At 29.3% G+C, this 19,241-nt stretch overlaps 1 protein-coding gene across 1 annotated transcript; it reads right to left on the reverse strand.

The window, feature by feature from the left end:
* Positions 1-1,177: 1,177 nt before the first annotated feature.
* On the reverse strand, positions 1,178-11,198 carry LOC131845110 (digestive cysteine proteinase 3-like). The gene is made up of 14 exons (XM_059194145.1): positions 11,106-11,198; positions 10,253-10,358; positions 10,001-10,100; positions 8,224-8,353; positions 7,647-7,773; positions 7,082-7,194; positions 6,681-6,780; positions 6,398-6,478; positions 5,748-5,977; positions 4,562-4,688; positions 3,319-3,424; positions 2,841-2,930; positions 2,382-2,476; positions 1,178-1,769 (listed from the first exon to the last, which is right to left on the reverse strand). Exons 1-14 carry the CDS (start codon positions 11,164-11,166, stop codon positions 1,589-1,591), a joined length of 1,647 nt encoding a protein of 548 aa, XP_059050128.1. The 5' UTR covers positions 11,167-11,198; the 3' UTR covers positions 1,178-1,588.
* Between the last annotated feature and the right edge of the window lie 8,043 nt (positions 11,199-19,241).

Raw genomic sequence — 19,241 nt, forward strand, 5'->3', positions numbered from 1 at the left:
TTCACCGCAGTGGTCAGTTTGGTTTGCAATAATGTATTGTGCATGGGGTTCTCAAGATTAATATCGGTGGAATTTCTACAGACCTGTTTCAATAGACGAAGTGATATTAGTCTTTTATAAGAATTTAAGAGAGCTAATATTTTTTTTTATTTAAACAAATGGCAAAAAAGTTGATGTCCTTAACAGCACCATGGATGTCACTTTATTATGTGATATCCGTGGTACCACTCATGTGTTGCCATTCCGGAATGTCACGTAGCTTGTAATTTCACTCAACCTTCAACCGATACACATCTTACAAAGCAAGTTGCTTGGTGGCTGATTTTTTTTATAACATTGGTTTCTCCTCTAATGTCTTCAATTTCACATTATATATTTCAACTGCGATTACGACAAAAGTTTGAATTGCTTAATGTGTATCTCTGGAGGGATGCTAAGTTACGCCTATATGGATATATATGTAATCTATTATATAGGTGAGACCACAGATAAGATAATATTACATAGTGAGACAGAAGTACTCACGCAGGTGTTTCAGTACAAAGACCCGGATAAATATACATATGGTATATTTGAAAAGTATAATAAAAAGTATTTAATGTAGGCGTGTTATATATTTTGAGAATATATTTTTCACTTGACTGACCCACTCTGCACCTACGGGTAGGGGATTATTTATCCGTGATAAATTGCTGACAATTTGTTAGGCGGACCCATAGTCGTTGAAAATAACGAGCAGTACGGCAAAATTCGCTACTATTAGTAATAGTACTCATATTTTATATTCATGTCACCTTTTAAAATCTATACACTGTTTAGTTATAATTATATATTAGGTGTTTAGTCATTCTGTAGAATATAAATACCTATATATCACTCTCTACAATATAGTAAGACAGTTAGTACATAAAATCATATTCTGACAAATGAAATGAACGATTCATTCATACTCTTCTATTTGACAATCAGCTGCGCTAATCTCAAAGACTTGGGGTAATTTCTATAAGCAATAATAATAATGAATTTGCACAAAAACATGGGATTGTTTTGAATGGAATTGAAATTATAAATGAAAGTCAACATTTTATACAATGCTATTGGCAGCAAAGTGCTCATATTTTATTAATTAAAATTCCACGTACAAAGCACAATTTTACATAATTAATTTTTTAATTATTTATTATAATAACATCGTAGTCCAAATTAACGCCGTCGGTCATTTTGCGGGAAATCTAAATGGATATTTTATATTACCCAGCACTCTATTTTTAAACAAATTCTATTTTGAATATATAACACATCTCTCCTAACTGTAATATATAAAAAATATTATGCAATAAAGGAGAAATACTATCAACAAATTCGTAAATACATATATCATTTATGTATTGCTGAAATACATAGAAATATGACAATGGATACATGAATAAATAACCTACCTATATATATACCTGTAAATAAATATAAAGCTACTGAAGTAAATGAATCCGTGTAAGAACTACTAGTATTCCTTGTGTACAAATATTATTATATTAATATATGAGAGTATTAATGTTACAATAGATACATAATATTCGTATTCGTTTAATTATACGACCACATAAGTAGGCTCGGTGTCCACACCACAGTTATTGTCACGTGCAGAAATATGCATATATCCATCTATACCCCAATTCGGTCCCCATGAATTTCTTATTATCCAGTATGTCTCTCCATTTTCTTCACCATAACCAACTAGAGTGACTTCATGGTTAAGTTCAGTTTCGGTGCTGAAATACAGTATTTTATATATCAATAGTGTTTCATGTTAGTGGTCATGGGCTTCATGTTATAAGAGTGGGTAGGATGTAGAGTTAAAATATTGACCGAACATAAGAAATACTTCTTTATTATTTTTTGTGTCTAGTAAATAAGAAATAGAATGGCAAGTAAGATATCGATATATTAATCTACTGTAATCGTTTACCATTACAGTATATTAAGATATCATGTCTCAGTACTCTACGATTTCTTGACCTCCAATAGGATATATATAGGTAAGAAGTCGTCTGCGTGTGCACCTCTGGCACACACAGGTGACTTTGTATAAAGTCTACATATTCCCATGACGATGTATCCGTGTTGGTGTTTTTATTTATAGTGTAGGTGACCACTTTCCATCCGTTTTTTTATTATTCCAGTTACATAAAAATATAATTTCAAAATTCAACTACTTTTACTTTAACTACTTTTGTATCATGATTTACTTATATTAGATTTAGATACAAAAAGAATAAATTATATAAATATAGATGTATATTTATTTTTTTATTCTTTACCGTTTAAGAGTTCTTTAGTTTTAAATAAAAATAGTGGAATATTAAAATATGAATATACTGTACCATGTGAGATCGTAGAATATACCACCAGAGTATAAGCTGAACGTACCACTTGCATCAATAGATGTTGATAATGGCCCGTGGTTTATTAAAGCTACCTAAAATTAAATGACTATTGTTATTTCGTACCATTTCGTAACTTTTATTTTAATCGAAATGCTTTTTTATCTTGGCTCTGCATCCTAAGCGCTAATAAAAGAAAAAAGACTACTACGATGTTAACATCAATAATGTTATTTTTATTTTATACTATTGTGTAATCGTATTAAAAAAAAGACATATATATACATATACATTAATATGTCTTTGTCTATTTTTATATTTCAATATTACTTATTAACTTGCACCGCCTTATTTTCTCTGATCAAGGCAAGGGTTGACTGGTAGAGAATGCAAGGCATTATGTCCGTCATGTATACCATTTTGTGTGCAAAAGAGTAAATAAATAATGAAATTACTTACTTTAAGCGCAGTAATACTTTTTGGCGTGACGTCTGTAAAGCCTAGTATTGGATAGGTTATAGTCATGTTTTTAATAAGACAATAACCGTCCTGGAACATGAAAATATCATTACAAGAATTTAGAAAAATTTGCTCTAAGTGTGCATTACAGATTTAGAATATAACAATTATACTGATTTTATGAGCTGCCTTCCACTGAAAAATAGAAAAAGCAGTTTAACACTGTTTCACCATCCGATGGTTGCCTGCTTGACCCTCCTCATAATATACATATTGTATTCACGAGTATGTACGTATTTGCTTGCATATATCATAACAGATTTATATACTTTATTGCACTTGTAATATTAAAAAGTTATACAAAAATGTGAGCAAGGGTGGGCTTATCCCTGAAAGAGATCTCTTCCAGCGAACTTAAGGACAGAGGTGGTAGTTAGCGGGCAGTCGTAGTGCACGAGTTTTGTAATATTATATTTACTTGGTTTGCATATGGGCCATATTCTTCTTCTGTAGGTAGACCATATTCCATCATCCATTGGTAAGCTGCAGTGTCAGTACCACCATTACAACCATTGGCTCCAAATCTACGGATAAAGCAATGTATGTAGTCTTCATTTAGGGTAAATAAGACACACGTGACACCTCTGGTGTTTCAGACTACAGTAATCGTTTACTATTAGATGGGTCTTATGCTTGTTTACCGCCTACGTAGTATCGCAGATTAGATAATATTATACAGTAACACATATTTTACACTTATTATTAACTTTATTACAAACAGTATAAAAGTAATCATCTAACGAGTATATATCTTTATTTCAGAAAGGGAAATGTGAAAACAATAAGTAATTTGTTGCTCTCGTAATATATTTCCTGCTACTAATAATTGTAATAATGTTTGGATTTTCATACTTTGTTCTTAAATTAGCCGTAGAGATATGTGGACCATGAAATTAAATGTTTATTACTAAGATAGAACATATTTGCGAATATTTGCGAGCTTAATTTTAGCTACGTAACGCGTACAGGGAATACCGTAGAATAAAACTTTAGAATTCAAGAAGGTCATGACATACATAAAGCAGTGATTACTCTTTGTATTAATTTTGCTCAAAAACTTTACAGTGACACTAGCTCATAATGTACCATAAGTATTTAGTTACTTTACATATGATGTCTACTACAACGTCTGGAGTATTCAAAGTATATAATATAAAATTTCAGTTCTAAATTCCTTGAGATCAGATCTAAAATAGGATATTGTCATGCTCTTCAACGCTAGAATTAACTGGGTAGGGTAAAAAGTCAATGATGATTATTGATTATTCAATATATTTATACCCTATAAATATTAGACTACATGATTTAGAGATTTCTTATCAGTTAATTAATATACATTGGAACATACGCTATGGCAGAATTGTATTCTTGTTAATTGCCAAAGTTAGTATTTAGTAGCGGTTAAGTTTATTTTAACTACCTGTATTTCGCGACGTCGTTCGGCTGAGTTCACATTAAAACTCTATTTAAGTAGCATATTTTATTTAAATTCGTCCAATATTTTTTGTGTGAAAGATTAACAAAGGTCCATCCATGTTAATAAACTTTTGCGTTAATATTAATAAAAAAATATTTCTAGTACTTTTCTATTTTCTATTGTATGTAGCTAATAATTAATTTGTTAGTTCACGATCTATATATCTATGTAGATTGATACATACCCCCAGGAGCAGTCAATTAGAGCCTGATTACTAAGTGTTAGGAGCCTGCCTCCGTTTTTGCGAGCGATGGCCCCTTCAACTGCGGCTGTAGTTCCGAAAGTCCAACAAGAACCGCAGGTTTGTTGATCTGGCAAAATAAATAGTACACGTTCATTCTCTTATCTATTTGATACTATGTAACATGCAATTATACTATAGCTATCTAGCAGTTTAACACAGCGCCTTACTTAGATAGTCGCTGGTTCGATTCCTTGCACGGCACAAACATTTGAATTTATGAGTATGTATTTTTGTATTGGTCTTCTGGTCCTTCTGTTGCTTTTGGGGATTTCTATATATACATAGTATATAAGCATGTATTAAAAAAATGTATATGTATATTTGTAACCGCTGTTTAGTACCCATAATATAAGCTCTGCTTCGCTTTGGATTAAATTGTGCTGTGTCAATTCACTAAGAAAAAAATTATAGAATAGATGAGGTTGATTAATAACAATATTTCTCTTTTGTAGTTAGGTAGATATTTGTTATGTTAATGTGAGTCTCTATCTATTATTATTATCTAATATAGTTCCGTAACATTAATTGAATGTTTGAAGTATTTTATTCATTGTTCTTTTCCTCTGATACACTGTTTTGATTGCACATAATTTATTAATTTAGACTTTCATATAAATTGAAAATGCTTCCATTTTATATGAATATCTATATATATATATATATATATATTACGTAAATAACAATCATGTACAAAATTTCATATAACTTTACAAAAAACCTAGTGACCATTTGGTTATTGCTTTTGATTTGTACGGTTTCAGATAGATCTATTTTAGTTTCAGATAGATCGATTCTAGCTTTTCCCCGCGGCTTCGCTCGCATTGAATCCATTCAATAGGTATCGGAGATCATTTTTTAATAAAAAGTATCCTCAAGATTGTTTTTTCTAATCTTGGAGGTCCAAGAACATGTGTACAAAATTTAATGTTGATCGGTTCAGTAGTTTTTGCGTGAAAGAAACAAACATCCCTATTTTCACATTTATAATATTAGTAAAGATAATAAGATAAGATAGTAAAGATTAAGTAATATTAGTTAGTAGTCATACCACAGGCTTAGTCTTTTTTAGTGTCCTGGGTTATTATTATTTCGAATCATTAATTTTATAGTTTAAACTTTTACTCACGTCTAATAGGATTGACTAGACCCAAAAGCCGTGTATCAAATTCCGATGGCAAAGACTCAGATAATTGCTGTAACTTTTCGTCGTTGTAAGGGAAGGGTATGTTGCCAGGTGTTCTCTTCTCTCTTCTCAATAAACCCTTGTGTCTTTTCATTTCCTCAGGAGTTCGATCGGCAAATTGGTTGATTGTTAATTTATATCCAAGGTTTTGATTATTAGTCGTTGTAATTAGTCTAAATATTGAAAGAATTTATAATATTTTTAATTTTTTCACGACTGTACGAATACCGTAATATGGTATAAAAGCATATACATGTGTGGCTTATTTTTGGAGTCTAGAAAGCAAATAAATTAACATTCTCTGTACAGTTATCTACATTTTTATGCAGGTTCAGGTTATGGTGCAAATATAGTGAGAGTGTATATGTGAGTATCTTATCAATATTTTTTATATAAAATAATTTAATTTAATATATCAAAAAAAACATGTACAAAATCAAAACAATATATTGATGGTGGATTTTTAAAAAAAATATCATAGGACGGTTGCTTTTAATTGTGTTTTTACTAATATGTTCATATTTAATATCAAGTACTGGAATAAGCACCACGAATGTTTGCCTTTTGAGTAATTTACAGTATAATAGGGTTACCTTAGGTTTTTCTCAAAGATGTTTTTTCTCATGGCGTGCTCCATTTCGTGAGCGTACTTTTTGTCGAATTTTGTTTTGAATCTGTTGATATTAAAATAGAAAAAAAATATTATATGGCCTATTAATATCGATACGAATTAAGCAGCAAATTCCAGCAGTTTTGTAAGCATTACTATTAGACATAATATGATGATTTTATGTAAACACTTCATCGTATTTGGATATTTATTCTAAATTTTGGCGATTAAAATCAAATAGAAAATGCATCAATTAGATTACGTACGAGTTGAAAGCTCGATCTACATGTTCCTTATCTTCGTAATCAGGAATAGGATGATCTTCTGTCTTGACTTCGCTGTTCATTTCATAGGAGCAGTCTGTATCTGCAATATTAAGATTTTTTTTAATTGTGATTACAACATCATTAGAGAGGAATATATATACCAAACATTAAAAAATATAGGTTTAATCGAGATTTTAGTAAATTATACCTATGAATCTCAATTAAAATAATTCGAATTATCTCAACTGTATCTAAGTATATATAGTTGAATACACGCTCATACACTTGTTCTCTTTCGAATATTATACAATAATACGGTCTCTAATTTCTTCTGTCTCTTTTTACTTTACTAAAGTTTAATTCTTACATTCATTAAGTACTTTATAAAATTAGTAACTTACATTGTGATGTGTCGAAAACATTTTCATCGAAATCAGGCTCGAAGTTATAAAATTCCCAGATATAATGATAGTCTAAATAACCTTGATAGATATTGTATTTTTTTTCTTCGAACCTGTTTAAATAAGAATTACAGTTGGTAGGTTTTAGAGAATTATAGTTTAGAAAGATAGCAAATAACTATGTGCAGGACACGCAGCACTAAAACTGCAAAGATTTGTGTGCAACACAAAAGTCCACCCCTTCTCTATTCCCTACAAGGGCCGTGGTGCTTCTTTTGAGGGAAGCTGCATCTCAGAATGTTTGAGTCCTTCCTTGAATAAGTACAGTGATATAGTCATCAAAACCAAGGATGAGAGCTGCTCTACAACGTCTACAAGGACGCTGCCGTACTCGCGCTTGATTACTATCATAACCTCATGACTGTGGTGATGGTGGCTTGGAGTTATTAGAGCACACTGAATGGTTTTTACAACAGTATCGAACGAGAGAAGCCGGTGAATATTCTAACATCAGTAAATCATATGATTGGAATGTCTGTATTTTTTATGAAATGTAACAATTTACCTCACTGGTATTGATCCATTGATGCTATCAGAAAATGTTATCCATAGTGTCGTTCTAGTTTCATAACCATCGTCGGTACTTGAAGAATAATATTTCTCACAAATTTGATCATTTATTGTTTCCGGACCTATAAGAAACATTGTAATATACATTGTATTGAATTTTTTATTGATCCATTGTACTTACTATTTAAGGAAAACCCAAAAACACTACTTTTACTAACAGTCATCAGAATGCCGAGCAACGAAATTTCTATATTTGAGCCTTGATTTATACAGGCTAGGCGAATATATTTTTTAGATACATAATTAAATTAAATTTAAAAAAACAATTAAGATGTCGTACAAGATTTTTTTAATCTTATTTTTACAATTACAACAAAACATCCTTATAGCTAGCGTCAGCGTGCCAGACAAAAATGTTATAATTTTTCCTACTTCTTGTATAAAATGCATAATTTCTTAAGTGTATGACTATTGTCTATCTTAACTAACATTGTTTACTGCTGTACTTAAAATTTAGATATACTCTTGGGAGTATATATATTCTTGAGAATTTATTTTATTAAAATACTCACCTTGAGATTCAAATTCATAACTTCCGGTATATGGCAATATAGTCTCTACATCTTGATGTTCGCTTCTTGTACCCTTTGCTATTGTACAAACTATTTCATTTTCTTCAGATTCTGTAGTCTGGGGATGAATCTATATCAAAGTATAATAATAAATATAGCTATTTATAATAATATAATAATAATCTAAGGACAATTCACATAACACCATCTAGACACAAGTTAAGCTAGCTAAAGCTTGTGTTATGGGCACTAGATAACAGATACAAATACATAGAAATTTTTTTTTCGTAAATACGTACATAGAAAACACCCACACTGATACAAATAGTCATATTCATGAATACAAATGCCTGTGCCGTGCGAGGAATCGAACCTACGACCATCGGGCGTAAAGCGGTGAGCTAAACCGCTAGATCACCGAGGTCGTCATATTTTGGTAGTATTTCTAACAACGTCACTTATCCTTTATACAATCAGATTTTCTGATACAATGTGTTAAAATTTAATTATAAAAACAGGCGACGTAATATTTGTATTTGAGTATGTAAAAAAGCGACAATTTGTATTAAATGATAACTAAATTATTACCGTAATATATAGTGTACTAAAATTTTAATATTAATTTTTACAATTAACAAAGGCCCGTCACCTGGTAGTGGTCGATTCATTGTAGAATTAATATACGTATCTAAAATAATATCTTTTTTATCTTTATTTATGTACATGGTGTTTGATAGCAGCACGCTGATCCTTAAGTTAATAAAGATAAATTGTTTAATTGTTAATTTTCAGTTACATTAAGTACATTGTTATATAAAATTTCTGAAATCAATTTGTTCTTCCAAAAGTTTCTCATTGAACGTACGTAATTAGCAGAGTTTGTAAATTATATTTACGTCTTAGTATACATTTATTAAAAAAATTACTTTGTATAATACTTATTATTGTATAATATATTATATATAATTTCATTAATTGTATTTTGCAAAGAAAGTATATTCTATATGTATCTAATTTGTAAATATAATTATTTTATTTGTTTTTAATGTAACGATTTTGCGTATTTCTAATAATTACACTTTTATTAATTATTATTTTGTTTTGTATTTCATATTACACCATAGAAATTTTCTCTTGATTATTTTCATGGATCAATCATAATTACGTCGCACCATTTTACCTAATCTGATCTTCTGAATAACAAATTATCTTGAGTGGATTTTTAGGAGGCTGTTTAGATTAAAGTTTTCAGTAGCTTAAAACTCTGTAACTCACTGTAGATTAAGGTTCTTGAATCAGTATACTTACATATTTAGGTGATTGTACATAGAATAGATAGAATATTAAAAGGAGACTATTTTAAATTTGACTCGGTCATTATTTATATGTATAATTAGTAAAGATCACGGGATCTTAACACGTTTTATTGAAGGTAGGAATCGCATATATCTGCCCATAAAAATATTTTATTTACCATCTACCCGCCGCTCTTCAGTTTACCCGTGATCACGGCGGTTGAAATACTGCCTAAATATCGGGAACTCAATAAAAATAAAAGATGGTAAAATCCCGTGATCTTCCCTAATTATACGTATAAGAGTAGACTATACTACTATCAGACATATATTATTATATATTACACTATACTCACAAGACTATGACTATTGTTATTTTTAAAACTAAAATGAATATTTTACACCAGAAATATAATCGATTTAAAATTTTATAAAATAATTACCTGACGACTTATATACTATATATTCTCAATTATACTTACTGAATATTTCAAGCCAAAGTTGACCCTTGACTTAGTAGGAACAACGATCGACTTCACAGCACCTTTATTGTAATCGATTCTTGAATTTTGTGGTTTGCGCCTGAAAGTAAATAATATTGTTAAATTAAAAATAGAAAAAGGAGGATAGATTTTATTTAATAAATAATTAAACAAATCCATTAGCTAGCACATTACCTATATTTAAATTTGTTAGTATTTTGTAAATAATTAATATTTTGTTTTATTCCTTACCATATCTTGTAGTCTTCAACCAAACCAGATTCTAGATATAATTTGTTAGCTTCGCACGAATACCGCTCAGGCCATTCAAAATCATCACTTAAACTATCACCGTCATCTGTTAAAATATATAACAAATTATAATTTACTTTATTAAGTTTAATTAATATTTATTTACTTAATTATCAAGTTAAATCAAAAATCATTTATTCATTTTAGCCACTTATAAACGTAAATTTTTTTATATTAATATTTTATCCGTACCATCCACTTCAGTATACAGAGTCAATTGAGAAGAATTGGCAAAGAACTGTTTTTTTAATAGCCAATTTTTTTACATTATGTACTTATGTAGGTGTCTATGTCTAACATCAAGTGAATATCGCGTGCATTAACTATTATTGACATGTACGTTTGTCATTCGAGTAATAGTTTAATGTGTAAATAGGCTTTCCTTAATTAAATATATGATTTAACAGATATTTTGAATTTATTTAAAGGTAATTCCAGTATGTCTTTCGGTATCTTATTCTAAATTTTTATACACCTTTCCCACAAAAAACCGAAAAACGATTTTTTTAAATTGTATACAGCAAGTTTTTCACTACAAGTAATATATAACTGTATTTTACTTGTTTAAACTACAAGTAAAATACTTTTTATGAGTATGATAAAACTATGGGTTTTTGATGATTCGAGATGAGTCTAATCAAAGTAATACTGAATTGTTAACATACCTAACAGTAAGGTATGAATTAATATATTATCTATATTCTATACGAATTAATATATATATGATCATTAGATATACTAATAATTATTTAGAACACAAGTAGAATACATATATTAATATTATAATACTTACCTATTTCACCCGAGACCAACAATGATATACTGAATATGTATAATATATTTAGTAGAAACATTTTGATCCTGAGCAGGAATATTATAGTGTATGTTAAACAACGAATTTAGGAATTATTTATAGTATTGACTATCAAAATATTTTATATTAATTAAACGAAGTACGATAGATTACTATGGACATCTCTATTAACGTTATGGTTGACTGTAGAAAATTTCTTCACTGGTAATTTTTCACAATGACTACAAAATATACTCTTAGAAGATTATAAAAGAATACTACTTTATAATATTATTGTACAATAAAGTATTACAAACGAACAAACAAACATTTTGGAGTCATATAGATATTTAGCATACTTGATATTGTATTAAATTACGTAAATTGAAATACATTATTTTTCTGCCATTTTATTTATGAGTCATTTTCTGTTTTCTCTTCTTTAGGCATGGCTTATCAGGAAGAGATTGCTTGAGATGTGAAAGTGAAAGGTAGCCTTTTTTAAAATATTGTCAGGACTATTATCCTAGATATTTAAGGGTCAACATTATTCAACTGTCGTCATTATTATATGTGGGTACATTTTGTACTAATTAATTTGTTAATTATGTTTCTTGTAATAATTATTATTTGTGTTAATTAATAAATAAGTATGTATATATAGATATATTTAATTAATCACGGTTAATGTCGGAGTATCCATATTTATCTAACATTAAAAAAATATTTTGAAAACGTTCAAAATGATTTGATATGATTAACGTAATTAGTGGCGTTGTTTATGATTAGATAATTAAAATATTAATTGGATAACATTATTATACATTTATGTATAAACTTTATCAATACTCCTTGATGAGGTGCTATCGAAACGAATTAGTTAACTGTATATAAAAACGGCGTATTTTTATGCTTTAATTTATATTTATATCTACCTACATTTTTGTATGTGTGTATACATATTACTTTTAATTTACTACGTTACTACGTAAATAATTATATAATGATAAATATATAATGTTGCTTCGTGTTCATACTATGTTTGTTAGTTACCATCATAGTCTAAAAAATATATAAACATAAATGTTTTGTGTTCTTGTCTGTTCTGTATAGCATAATTACCAGTAATTCGTTTTGTTTGTTATATGACATACATATGAAATTATAAAAATTAAATAATTTTTATTCTATCATCCTAGTATTTTTGATGAAGTACGATCAATGTAAACTTTGTAGATACGTATTACGCTAACTACAGATTAGTTATGAAATAATAGCCTATTGTTTTTAACTCATAATTATGTAATTTTTAAGTAGTCCTTCGAATCAAATGGCTAATCTACAACTTCTAAACTATATATAATTAGGATGTGCTAAGGATATATTTAGAACCTAGATACAGAGATTGGGACCTCTGCTAATGGTACGATTATGTTTCTTTCTTTATAGATCTGAATTGGTTTCATATGTATTTTTAGTAAATGTTAATCGAGTCTTTATAGTGAAATTTACTCTGATCGCGGAATTGTCGACGTTCGTGCTGATAGACTTAGGTACGTGTTCTGAATGCTAAGGATCTAAGGCAAGCGAGTCGGCACTGCGGTAGTAGTGCCAATTACTGTGTTGAGTTTACCATCGTATATTGTATTCATTGTGTCTGTTATTTAAGATTACTAAAACTTACTTCCAACTTAACCTTCACCTGACTGAAACGGGGTCAAAATTGACCCATTATTTACTTTTTCCTTATATGTATTTGTAAGATTTTTTGTCCCTTCTTTTGTTTTAGTAATAATGATGTAAAGTGTGAAGATATACCTATGTCTGAATTCTGGCTATAAAATATTGCTATTGTAAGATTACTGATTATTTCAACATCCAAACACAACATGTACATTACTGTGCAATTGTTTATTCTTATTCAATTAATCATAGATATTTTAGGATCGGAAACTTTACTACCCTGGTGTTTCAGGCGTCCATAGCCTACGGTGACCGTTTACCACCAGATGGGTCGTATAGTTGTTTGCCACCTACGTAATATAAAAAAATACAGTGATATTGTAGATGTTGAGACACTTTGAAATTTACGAGTATCTACTTAAGATATCGGTGGCTTTGCATAATAAGTTCGTTGTCTATATAAAATATGATCAGGGTTATAGAGAATTTGTTTATGATGTTGCAGTATTCTGTTGGGCTGCTGTAACCGTGCCAACAGAGATTTTGTATTCCATTGTCGTAACTAGCCTACGTGAGGAACCTGCGCCAAGGTGACTCACTAAATGTTCCTAAAAATCTCTCCTAAATTGTTAACATTAAAGTTCAAACTACAACAATCGAAAATTGGGCGCAATGCAGTCATATATTTTGTGACATTTCACAGCAACCGCAGATGTGAAAATAAACAAAACCAATTTTGTAGATAAGCGGGTAATGTTAAGAACGCCAATTCAAATATGTCTTCTTTAGTAGATAGTTACATACCCGCTAATTCAATGTAATTAAAACGAATTATTCATGTTTATGATAGACTAGCTGTTCCCGCGACTTCGTCGGCGTGGAATTTAGCGTTATTTTTCTAAAATAAAAGAATTTTTCTAAAATTAAAGTAGCCTAAGTTACTCCTGTAATAAGGAGTAATTTAGACTACTTTAATTTTAGATCAGCTACCTGCCAAAAGAAGTCCCGTCGAAATCGGTCCAGCCATTTCAGAGATTAGCCGGAACAAACAGACAGACAGACAAAAATTATAATAAATGTTATTTTGCCGTATGTATCGTATTTATATTCATATGCATGCAGTAAAAAACGATTATTTCTATATTACAAAAAGACACTCCAATTTTATTTATATGTATAGAGTATAGATGTATAGATTGATACCTTTCGAAAAACTCGGCAAGAGAATTGGAAAAAAGTAAGTGTGCCCTCTATCAACTTAACATGATAACTTTAATTTTGATAATATATGTTTTTTGTCAATAAATTTACAGCATACAAGCAGAGAAACATAATTGTATTTATTAAAAGCGAACAGGGTTAAGGCAGAAGCGTTATATCTAATCTAGATCAGATTTAATAAAATTAACGCCAATGTGGGTCGCAAGATTATTATAAATCTAAATAATAAATTTATAATTGTAGCAAATATTTATTGATTCCAATATTCTATATTATTTAGTAAATAATATTTTAAAGACATATATAATTGTTAAAGTATTTTCGGATGAAGGTGAAATATTTCTATACTGTAAAATTTATATTTTTATAATGCACAATAATTAAATTATGAATAATTGTGAATTGTATTAAAAATATGTCAGAATAAAAACAAAACATATAGGTGGAAATAAAAATGAATTATATATATTGTAATGGAATCGAAATATATCTCACAATTCAGTGAATAAAATTTACACTCCATTTTGTGTAAGTCGGGTGATTGACGAAAAATACTATATAACCTTGTAATTCTTATTCACATAAAATTACACATTATATTTTATAATAATAAAATACAATACATTAAATAAGATAAGTTATTTCTACATTATTTCTTTAAAATAGCAACAACATGATCGCTTACCGACAGGGCCGTAGAATCATAAATAAACGTTAGAAAAAATAATATTATTTGAATTTAGTATTGTGTTTTAATTTGTTTAAAGATGTTCTTACAACTATAACTAACGTGTAGGCACCGCGCGAGTCGTATATAGTCCAGTTGAGCGCACCTGCTTCGTTTAATTTGTGACTTAAATCGCCGGAGTCCAGCACCGTAAAGTTATTACATCGATTACCTCATGATTTATTAAAACGGAACTAATTAAACTTAGAAAGTGCATTAAACGAGAACGGTTCATTTAATGTACTTATTTGACATATGGTATCTTGTTTGTTATATGTTGTTTTAGATAACATCGATTTCTAATTTTTGTAATTAGGCAATAAATATAAAAGTCAGGAAATGAATGTCTGCGACTACTTTTACGATGTTGTCATATATACATTGATAACTTAATGAGCATATACATAATTACGCTAACAAACGCAAATTGAATTAATGTAATGTTTTTTTAATTCACCTACATATATTAATTATATAGTTCGTAATAAAGTACCAGAAGTGATACGAACAACCAGCATTTTTATTTGTTCGAGTTATAGTGTTACCAGAGAAAAAGACATAAATGTTATTTTACACCACACTAATATTTTATTAGTAAGCTAGTAGTAACAAGACTATAAAAGAGGTAATTATAAAAATAATTGTATAAAAACTATAAATGAATAATTTTCAATCAATGCGAATGGAACATATAAACAGTACAGTAGTTCAATAATTTATTCTTATGGGGCTTCGCGTGAAAACATTATCTGTTAGCATGTTTAATAGTTACTTTGTGTACCTCAAATACTAAGTAACAGGCTCGTTAACACTTTACTATTAAACTACACGACATGAAAGACAGTGCACTGTATTTAAATCAGTGGAGTGGCGAATAGAACAGTCGACGGCACGCAAATGCAAATTTCATCTCGATTGGGAGTGAAACTGTCCAAGCAACTGTGCTATTTCTGCTACGCTGGACGTTGGCAGATAAAAGTGCTTTCTAAAATTCAACGCAAGCCTTCTGTGTTGGTTTATCTGAAATATTGCAGCTAAGTTGCAAGTTAAGCGTTTAACGTAAGTAACGACTAATATTATAATCATTACATTCAGTATAAACAAAATCGCCGTCGCTGTCTGTTTGTTTATATCTTTATTACGCAACGGATTTTAATGCAGTTTTAATAGATAGAGTAAATCAAGAAAAGATTTATATGTATAATATATGTGTGTTATACTATAGAACAAGCCGAGAAATTCAAAGACTTGTAAAGAAATCGTGCGAAGCCGGGACGGGTCGCAAGTAATATCTAATAAAAATAACACTGATTGTATGTACTTCTAAGTTATGATGACCTAAACTTTATTAGGGATTTTATCAATGTAATAAAATCCATAAAAAAACTTGTTCCAATTTTTGTCTGTTTATTTACGCGTTTGTAGGCTCTAAATTCAGAAATAAAATCTAAATTCGAGTGTTCTTTGTTATTATTTTCATATTAGGAACTTACTAAAACATACATTAGAACCATTTTGTTATGCTAAATTAGTTAGTAAAATATACATTTTTATTTAATATTTATTAGAGACATAGAATAACTGAATTCTTTGTTATTGTTACAACTATTATTTTACGTTGTTTGTACACCAAATTTCAATCGTCTACAAATTGAATGGGCCCCGCAGTAACAATAAAAAATGATCGAATTGAGTTTTGAATGAAGGCTTCCACGCCTCCTGAATTGTAAATAGAAACGAAAATATCTTTATTTCCTTATTACTTCAATTTATGAAAGGTTGGGCGTTAAACGACTTTTATTTTTGCAAACTTCAAACATTTTTATGTAATGCACTGCAAAAGTTCCATCTTTATTTTTTCTGATTTTAGACGAAACTTCTATTGTTACAGAGGATACCAACTTGGTTACTAAAATGCCGAATCTTATTTATATATAAAGAAGTATTTTTCATGTTCATTCAAGATAAGCAGATATTTCGCGATAGTATAAGTTTGAAAGAAGCCATTAAAATAAACCTTATTCGAGAACTATATTGTTATTAGGGGTATTATGTTCTATTAATTATTAAATCTTATTATTTTGGAATAATTAATACAATGTGTAATATAAAATGAAAGCATATCTTTAAATAGATTTTCTGACCCGGAAACGGATGTACCCTTTTCAATTCTATTAATATTTTTATTTATTTATACACAAATAGGTATATACATATTTGCACAATATATTTGGATCAGGAAAATATTAATAAAACTGAAAATTGTACGTCCTTTTTCGGATGCCGCATGAATATAATTTCCATTGTATATTGTAGTTAGATTTTAAATTGAATATTAATAAAATGAAACGGTCCAAACTATTGATGTTGACACTAAATAAACAATTTAATAGCCGGTGAGAGAGGTTTCGTGTTTATTTACAAAGCAGTCAATTTCGATTGTTGAACAAGATAAATACGATTGATGTTACAGAGTCCATATAAATCAGTTATTGGATATTTTATATACTAACAATATAAAACAAATACGCATAATATAGCTGTTTGTCCACACACGTACTTGTAAACGAAGCAATTGCATTGTCATTAAATTATTTTTGTTTATAAAAACAATACAATTGGATGTACTATGTTATTTATATCCTAATCTTGTATTTTTAAATATACATATATGTGTGTATATTGCAAAAGTGTATCTGTCTGTTTGTTATTGTTAGTTCTTAAAGTAATTTTACGAAAGATACATAGACGTACCTATTAAGAGAGGAATATAGGCCATAATTTATTTAAAAAAACCACGATGAAGTACCTTATTTCAAATAGTATATTATACATTGAACAAACAGGGAGAAGTCGTAATGTCTATGTAGTTAATAATTAAAAGAGATGACGTTGGAATATAATTTTACATACGAGATTATAAAGCACCAAAATCAGTCGAAATACTAACATAAATTACGCCATGATATTCTATATGTTTTCTTCTTGTTACGCAGCTAAAAGTTTTATTTGGCAACCCTGATCATACGTGTTGAATAACATGAATAAGTATCAAATATATTAATTTATTGTATTTATTATCCACATAGACATTATTGTTTAATTACGTCGCTACTTGCTACGTTTAAACATATTATTAAAACAGACCGTGCCGACACAGTGTTAGTAAGGATTGTAATATGGTGCCAGTGGTGCTGTAGATAAAATATTTTGATTAAGCGGCTCCCAAATATTAATTAAAGCTTTTAATAACCATAATCAGGTTTCTGTTAAATGAAAATTAAACAGCTGAAGCTTGAAATTAACTATAGATACAGAGTTTGTTATAGAGCAGAGATTAATTAAAACACAGTATTACCGGTTTTTAGTGTTTATGGAATCAGATTACTGAATGGTGAAAGATAGTCTTAGTTCATTCTCGTAAGTCTATCAAGACAAATTTCATTTAGCTCAGTTCAGTCGTGGAAAGGCAACAAATAGCCAGAAGTACATATTAGTATTGAACATAGATATATCGGTCTTGTTTGTTACCTATGTATATTATGTATGTATTTCTGAAAAAATGTATTTATGTATGTTGTATAACCACACCATAATGCAAGCCCCGCTTAGTTTGGGATTTTGTGAATAGTCTTCATATTATTGATAAATTTATCATTATTTACATCCATGACTCAATATAACATGTTTTTTGAAATATTACGACAGCATTTGTCTTTGGTCCTCTTATAAAATTGTACTTGTATCTTAAACATACAGCTTCTAAAGGCCGTGGCTTCGAGTCCGTTCGTAATTGAATATATAGTATATTTCCGACTAACTCTCGAGTGATGTAAACACAGGTAGGTTTATTGGACTCTTGCCAAGTTTGATTTACATATTCTCAGCAAAATGTGGACATGTCATGTATGACATTCACCAACGATATTATTATTTATCTGTCCCTTAATGTAGAAATTTGATAGAATGTAGCTGGAGACCCGCTTATGATAAATTCTATTTACGAAACCTCTTATGAAGTTGTCTGGTTTACTCAAAGAAAACTATTTTTCTCAAGAGTCAAGTTGCTGTCTGGAATGCGATTTCTTATTTTCCAACAGAGAATAAGATTTTACTTTCGGTGTTGAAATTGTATTCGTTCTAGAGTTTTTACTCTGAAAACTAATGTGTCCTTTTTGAAATGAATAAAGGAATTCATATGCAACTTTTTAATCTGAAATTTGCCATTTATTAAAAGAATACTTTCTATAAAGGTAATTTAATAGTTATATCAACTATTTATTATTTTTATTTTTTCATAATTAAATAGTTTATGCGAGTTGTCAAAAGAAGAGTGAATATGTTAATTGGGAATAACACAAAGTTGTACACATTTGTGTCTTCTAGATTTCAGGATGTCTGGCTAATATAAATAAATGGAATGGAATCTTAAGCCATAAGAAGAGTACGAGGCCTGACTTAAAGAAAGTCGGAACACAATACATGTATAGCGCAGATAACATTAC

This window comes from Achroia grisella, unplaced genomic scaffold, assembly GCF_030625045.1.
Source record: "Achroia grisella isolate CSIRO2021 unplaced genomic scaffold, CSIRO_AGI_Agris_v1 utg452, whole genome shotgun sequence".
Classification (NCBI taxonomy): domain Eukaryota; kingdom Metazoa; phylum Arthropoda; class Insecta; order Lepidoptera; family Pyralidae; genus Achroia; species Achroia grisella.